This window comes from Borostomias antarcticus (genome assembly GCF_949987555.1).
Source record: "Borostomias antarcticus genome assembly, chromosome: 12".
NCBI classification, from domain to species: domain Eukaryota; kingdom Metazoa; phylum Chordata; class Actinopteri; order Stomiiformes; family Stomiidae; genus Borostomias; species Borostomias antarcticus.
Window position 1 is genome coordinate 16148717 of NC_140245.1, and position 7500 is coordinate 16156216.

The 7500-nt window shown below is 51.1% G+C and overlaps 1 protein-coding gene across 1 annotated transcript in view; it reads left to right on the top strand.

Moving 5' to 3' along the window:
* The window catches only part of smyd3 (SET and MYND domain containing 3), a 182213-nt gene that overhangs the window by 16116 nt on the left and 158597 nt on the right, over positions 1 to 7500 (top strand). Inside the window, exon 2 of the mRNA XM_084447051.1 lies at positions 5318 to 5381. Within this exon, the coding sequence (XP_084303177.1) occupies positions 5318 to 5381 (64 nt within the window). The remainder of the gene's footprint in view (positions 1 to 5317; positions 5382 to 7500) is intronic.

Here is a 7500-nt window from a genome sequence, read left to right on the forward strand (position 1 = left end):
GAGGGAGAGAAAGGAGGGAGGGAGAGAGAGAGGAGGAGGAAGAGGGAGGGAGAGTGAGAGAGGAGGGAGGGAGGAAAGGAGAGAGAGAGAGGAGGGATGGAGAGTGAGAGGAGGGGAGGGAGGGAGGGAGAGAGAGAGGAAGGAGGGAGAGAGATAGGAGGGAGGGAGGGAGAGTGAGAGAGGAGGGAGAGAGAGAGGAGGGAGAGAGAGAGGAGGGAGTGAGAGGAGGGAGGGAGGGAGGGAGAGAGAGGAGGGAGGGAGAGTGAGAGAGGAGGGAGGGAGAGTGAGAGAGGAGGGAGTGAGAGGAGGGAGGGAGGGAGAGAAAGGAGGGAGGGAGGGAGGGAGAGAAAGGAGGCAGGGAGAGTGAGAGAGGAGGAGGAAGAGAGAGAGAGGAGGGAGGCGGAGTGAGAGATTAGGGAGGGATGGAAGGAGAGAGAGAGGAGGGATGGAGAGAGAGAGGAAGGAGGGAGAGAGAGAGAGAGGAGGGAGGGAGGGAGGGAGGGAGAGTGAGAGGGGAGGGAGAGAGAGAGGGGGGAGAGTGAGAGGAGAGAGAGAGGAGGGGTGTGTGTTTTGGATGTCTTTCAAAGATAGCAGAGGCGGTGAGCCAAAAACAACGGGAGAATTCTAACAGACAAATCGACAGAGAAACACATCTTTCATGTTGAGGAAAAGCAGGCAAGTGTGTGTGTGTGTGTGTGTGTGTGCGTGCGTGTGTGCGTGCGTGTGTGCGAGCGAGCGAGCGAGCGAGCCTGTGCTCTTACAGAAAAACCCTTTTAGACTTTCTTGAAGTAGTCTTCTCTTTAAGATCAGGTCTACATCTCAAAAAGTTAGAATATAAAACTAGAAAATTGCATTTGGTGCAGAAAATGTGTGTGAATGCAGAGCAGCTGAAAGAAAATCTGAAGCTCAAAGGTGTCACACTGCACAGATGAAAAACCGAAACTGAAATGTGAAACTGGCAGAATTTGAAGCTGATCTGCATTACCTAAAGAAGCTTAATATTTAACTTAAATAAGAACTTCTAGAACTTAAATACATTTCTAGAACTAAACTAGAAATGTATTTAACTAACCCTACCCCCTCCATGTCTAGAGGGGGCAGTAGGCAAAGAGTCTTAAACCAGAAGGAAAGCAGATGGATTTATAAACGACAGCCTGCTGCTTTTCCGGGTCTTAATGACTCCATAGATATGATCCTTCCTTTAATCTTTTGGGTGTGTATATTGATATGCATTGTTTTCTACTTCTGTGTATTATGTTTGTTATTCGAATATTGTTGCATATTAGGTTTTGTATACAAATGTGTTTTTATCTTGACTATGATTGCATATGTGTTTCTGTCCTCTATACTGTAGGTAGACTATTGTTAGGCCCATGCATCATTTTCTGTGCCACCAGAGGTAGACCTACACACCAGCTGGCACTGATTGCTAATTAGGGACAGGACATGGTCATTGCTTTCTGTAGCTTATTCAGATACCCTGACGAAGGCCCTGGGCTGGACGAAACATGTTGGTCTGATTTTTCTTCAATGAACTAGCCGCTTTTAATAAAGGCTTTTTAATTTTGTAGTGTTGGACATCTTTTCCTTTCTGGTGCCTCGGATAGCTCCGCTGAGTGAGTCCAGTAGAGCGGCTTCATCACTTATGAAGTTCACCTGAGGCTCGCTGCAGACCTCTCCTCCCTCTTGTCTTTTTACATTTCTAGAAAGGCTGGAAGATGAATTGTAATACTGTCAAAGCTGAAATATGGAATACATGATGGAATGTATAGCTAAACAGCTTGGAAGCTGAAAAACCTGGAAGCTTACTATGGCTGAAATGTCAAAATGGCAGAAATGTAAGCTGATCTGCATCACCTAAAGAAGTTAATGACTTAAATACTTACAAATTTTCAGCCGGAGTAGTTTAGGTTTTGAACTGAGCTTTTAGCTCGAAAGATGAGCAAGTTGTTTAAATTCAGCATATTGACCTTTATTGAGAGCATACATATTAAGTAGAATGTCAAAGGGATGATGCCAGGACACTGGTGAAGACCGTGTGTCTCTAGCCCGGGGCTGAGGTGTGGGATCTGTGGCGTAGTGGTAAGACTCCAGCCCCTCAGGTCAGAGCCGGTCTCGGACAGTGTACCCCTCTCCAGACCAACCACTTGCATCCACCGATGAAGACCATGTGTCTCTAGCCCACTGAAGGGCTGAGTTGTGCCCTCCGTGGTGTGGATGGTGGCGTGGTGGTGAGACTCTGTCCCCAGGGGTCATATTGGTTCGGGGGCGGTGTACCCCTCTCTGGTCTAACTGCCTGCCCCCACCGGTGAAGACCATGTGCTTTTAGCCCACTCGGGCTGAGTTGTGGGGTCCGTGGCGTGGATAGTGGCGTGGTGGTGAGACTCCGCCCCCTCGGGTCAGAGCGGGTTGGGGGCAGTCCAATTACCTCCAGGCAATCTCCATGCACCCACCAGCGAAGACCGTGGCCCAGTCTCAAACCAGCCCCTATCCCCTCGCCCTGTCCACTCTCGCTCCCTAAACCAGCCCCTCTCCCCTCTCCCCTTCCCCTCTCCCCTCCCCCTCCCTAAACCAGCCCCTCTCTCCTCCCCCTCCCTAAACCAGCCCCTATCTCCTCCCCCTCCCTAAACCAGCCCCTCTCCCCTTCCCCTCTCCCCTCTCCCCTCCCCCTCCCTAAACCAGCCCCTCTCTCCTCCCCCTCCCTAAACCAGCCCCTATCCCCTTCCCCTCTCCACTCCCCCTCCCTAAACCAGCCCCTCTCCCCTTCCCCTCTCCCCTCCCCCCTCCCCCTCCCTAAACCAGCCCCTCTCCCCTCTCCCCTTCCCCTCTCCCCTCCCCCCTCCCCCTCCCTAAACCAGCCCCTCTCTCCTCCCCCTCCCTAAACCAGCCCCTATCCCCTTCCCCTCTCCACTCCCCCTCCCTAAACCAGCCCCTCTCCCCTTCCCCTCTCCCCTCCTCCTCCCTAAACCAGCCCCTCTCCCCTTCCCCTCTCCACTCCCCCTCCCTAAACCAGCCCCTATCCCCTTCCCCTCTCCACTCCCCCTCCCTAAACCAGCCCCTCTCCCCTTCCCCTCTCCCCTCCTCCTCCCTAAACCAGCCCCTCTCCCCTTCCCCTCTCCCCTCCTCCTCCCTAAACCAGCCCCTCTCCCCTTCCCCTCTCCACTCCCCCTCCCTAAACCAGCCCCTCTCCCCTTCCCCTCTCCCCTCCTCCTCCCTAAACCAGCCCCTCTCCCCTTCCCCTCTCCACTCCCCCTCCCTAAACCAGCCCCTATCCTCTCCTCCTCCCTAAACCAGCCCCTCTCCCCTTCCCCTCTCCCCTCCTCCTCCCTAAACCAGCCCCTCTCCCCTTCCCCTCTCCACTCCCCCTCCCTAAACCAGCCCCTATCCTCTCCCCCTCCCTAAACCAGCCCCTCTCCCCTTCCCCTCTCCCCTCCTCCTCCCTAAACCAGCCCCTATCCCCTCCCCCTCCGTTTGCGCGTTCTCGCCGATTCCGCAGGAAACCGCATATAAATAAAGTTCTGTCTTCCTACACTGTCAATTATTTTAGATTATTTTACAGCACTCAAACTTTTGTTTTCTTCACACTGATTTCACAGCCTGAAACAAAATCGCAGAATGTGGTGTCAAAAGATCAAAACAAAAATAGGAGAACATCACTTTATCCCTAGATCACTTGACTTGTAGCAAACTCTTGAAAGCCTTTATTCATAGCCGACATAGAATAAATCTAAATAGGGGGAGTGGGAGTGGGTAGTGGCTGGTTTGGGATTGGGCCTGTGTGTCTCTGGCCCACTCGGGCCGAGTTGTGGTGTTCATGGCATGGCCAGCTCTGACCCGTCCAGTTGTCATGGTAACTGCTGAGTGACGGTCTGCATGGTCCTCGCTCTGTTAGCAATATAGGGAAGTGGAGTTCTCACACATCTCGTTCAAGCGTTGGACAGAGGATTGGAGACAAGTCAGAACTGGTTAAAAGTCTTCAAAAACGATAAAGTTACACAAGCACAAATCCGTGGTTCCCGTGGTTCGAGTCAAAAGATTTAATCGGTAAATAAGCCACAAAGAATTATTGTACCACTTCAACTGGGGGTTTCCTCTTTTCACCCTCCAACTATGAAAAGGGGAAGTTACGTCCACACGGAAACAGGGCGTTGGTCACCAGTCATTTTTCACCCAAGAATCCTTTCCAAGGTCCTTTAAGTTGTGTAGGTATGGTGTTGTAAAGAGAGTGTTTATGAAGACAGGCCGTCTTTTGGATCCTCTCTCTAACCAGTTATCCATGATTATGTGCTGATTTGATATAATTATGCCCCATATATTGCATGTATCTGCCTAAGTAATATTATTCTATCCTTTTCTGTTATTCCAAATAAACTCTTATTGATCATTATAAAACATATAAATTATCTCTTTTTATTTACCTTTCACTAGTTGGGTTAGCCACTTGGTGAAAGTTGCAGTAAGTACTTCGGTCATGTAAAATGTTAGGTGATGCATGTTATGATTGTTATTGCTTGCCTCTGCCAGTAAATAACAAACCATTATGGCTAAAGTACATATACTAGTTGTTAAAACCATTACCAGCAACCACACCAACATTCACCTCACAGAGAAGAGTACTGTTTAACCAGCAGCGACCCCTGACAGTATCTCCCTTCTCAGGTCATTGGGGGGGGGTGTTGTGGGGGTGGAAGCAGGGTGGATTCTGGGATGTAGACTGTTAGAGGACTGGGCGAGTGTTCTCAAACACCCTGCCCAAGTAGACTATCAGAAACACACACTAGGGGAGAACCAGGTGGGCTGATAAGTGACATGTTGCATGTAGGGGCAGGTCGGACCCTTGTATAAGGGCACCGGAGACACAGTACACGCACTCAGAGACACTCATAGGCCTTTTCCACCAAGAGGGAACCGGTTCGGTGCCGGTTCGCGAACCTCATTTTGAATGGTTCCGAGCATTTCGACCAAAAAGAAATGAGTTCGGGAACCCGAAAGCTGGTTCCGAACCGGCACCACAAAATAGTAGGTTTTTCAGTGCGAACCGTGACGACGTCATGGGCGTGGGCTGGCGTACAACGGTTCGCCTCAAAACTGGTTGAAACGCGGGCCCGTTCTCTGGACAGAACCAGGAATTTTGAAATGAACCGGTTCACGAACCAGAGTTCCTTTGGTGGAAAAGGGCTGTCAGTGTGGCTCGATACTAACTGCCTACAAGACAGTGGCTATCCTGTACTATCCTATGCCTTAGTTGTGTCTTTGGATCAAATAGTGGACAAAATAATTGAACCTGAACCTGCCTCCCCCCCCCAACCCCCCCCAGGTGTGAGTCCCTGCTGAGGTGCTCTCAGTGTAAGGCCGTGCGCTACTGTGACGCCAGATGCCAGGTATGTTCCTCCGACGGGGGGAGAGTGTGTGTGTGTGTGTGTGCGTGTTTGTGCGTGCGTGCGTGTGTGTGTGTGTGTGCCAGTGTTAATTTTGACAGCAGAATTTGATTTAGTTTTAAAAATGCTATTTAGGTTTAGTAATATTTTAGTCATCTGAATTGTTTTGTGAAGATATCAACTTTTTTGCTGTTTTTGCAAACATTATCCTGATCCTGACCAATTCAGCTTTAGATAGATAGATATCAACTTTATTTATTTGCTGTTTTTGAAAATAATCTTATCTTATATTTCTATCCATGAAAAGTTGTTGGAGCACTAGACTCTGATGGACAATTGTTACTAGGAAATCTGAGTTATGAGAAACAAATGAGTTAAACATAAACAATCCTTGGATAACAAAACAAACAAACAAAACAAACAAACAACAAAACAAACATCTTTATTTATCACACAGTGAGACACACGCACATCACACAGTGTAGGTGGCAATGCCGAAACACACACACACACACACACACACACACACACACACACAAACATGAATGGCTGGAGCGTCCACTGAGGACATTTTTCTCCTGCTCTTAACCCATCCTGTCATCCTTCCCCCAAGGGCACCCGGGAGCAGACAGTAGGCAGGGTGCATGAGACGCACCCGGGGGCAGAGAGTAGGCAGGGTGCATGAGACGCCCCCGGGGGCAGACAGTAGGCAGGGTGCATGAGACGCACCCGGGGGCAGACAGTAGGCAGGGTGCATGAGACGCACCCGGGGGCAGACAGTAGGCAGGGTGCATGAGACGCACCCGGGGGCAGAGAGTAGGCAGGGTGCATGAGACGCACCCGGGGGCAGACAGTAGGCAGGGTGCATGAGACGCACCCGGGGGCAGACAGTAGGCAGGGTGCATGAGACGCACCCGGGGGCAGACAGTAGGCAGGGTGCATGAGACGCACCCGGGGGCAGAGAGTAGGCAGGGTGCATGAGACGCACTGAGTTTTTCTGCATGTTTTTCATATTGGGTTCTTTTATGGGGGAAAGCCTTGTGAACATGGGGAGAACATGCACACTCTGCACAGAAATGCCCAGAGACCTTCTTACTGTGAGGCGACAGGTCTAGGTACTGCTTGTGGCTCAACTTTGAGCTTGTTTCGGGATGGCCGAGGTGGGTCTGTTCGCTTCAAGAGAGAACGCGAATTGTCCCCTCTGGTTCTCTCTGAATCGGCGGGACCAGCCTCCGCTGGGGGTGGACGCGTTCGCTCACGCCCCCTGGCCGAAGGTGCTGCTGTATGCCTTCCCACCGGTGGGATTAGTCCTACCGTTGTTAGCCAGAGAACGGCCGGAGGGTCTATCAGTGATTCTGATAGTGCCGGACCAGCACTGGGCAAGATGGTATGTGGAGGTGAGGGCCATGACACCTGTGGATCCATGGCTCATCCCATGGCTCATCCCATGGCTCATCCCATGGCTCATCCCATGGCTCATCCCAGGCGGAGGGCTCTATTTGTTTGCCTCCCTTTCTGGGGAGGCCACTGGCGGCCTGGCTCTTGATCAGCGGGGAGATTGTCTGGTAGAGGACTTTCTCTGGCGGTGATCAATACTATTCAGAGTGCGCAGGCGGCGTCCACTGCTACGGTTTACTCTGGCAAGTGGGCGGCTTTTACGCACTGGTGTGGAGAGAGGGACGTCGCTCCTGAGTCCTGCTTGGTCGAGATGATTTTGGAATTTCTCCAACACCTGGTAGATCATGCGGACGGTCTTGTGGCATCCTCTATCACGGTGTATGCATGCACTTGTTTCGTGGTTTATGGGCATCCCCTGGTCAAGTGTTTTCTGACTGGCGTGCTCCGTGTGCGCAAAGCTATGGTGCCGCTTTGGGATTTGCTTTTGGTTGTGAATGCGCTATGTGGAGGTGGAGCGCTGTTTGAACCACTGGAGCTGATTTCCCTCAAGTGGCTCTCTACCAAGACGCCGTTGCTCCTCGCGTTGACATCGGTTGATTTGACATGATTTGAGAGCGTTGACAGTGTTCCTCATCACGGGTGATGGGAGCAAGGTTGTTTTGCACACGGATCCATCTTTCATTCCGTGCTGCTTTCTTATCTATTCATTTTTATCAACTTACAC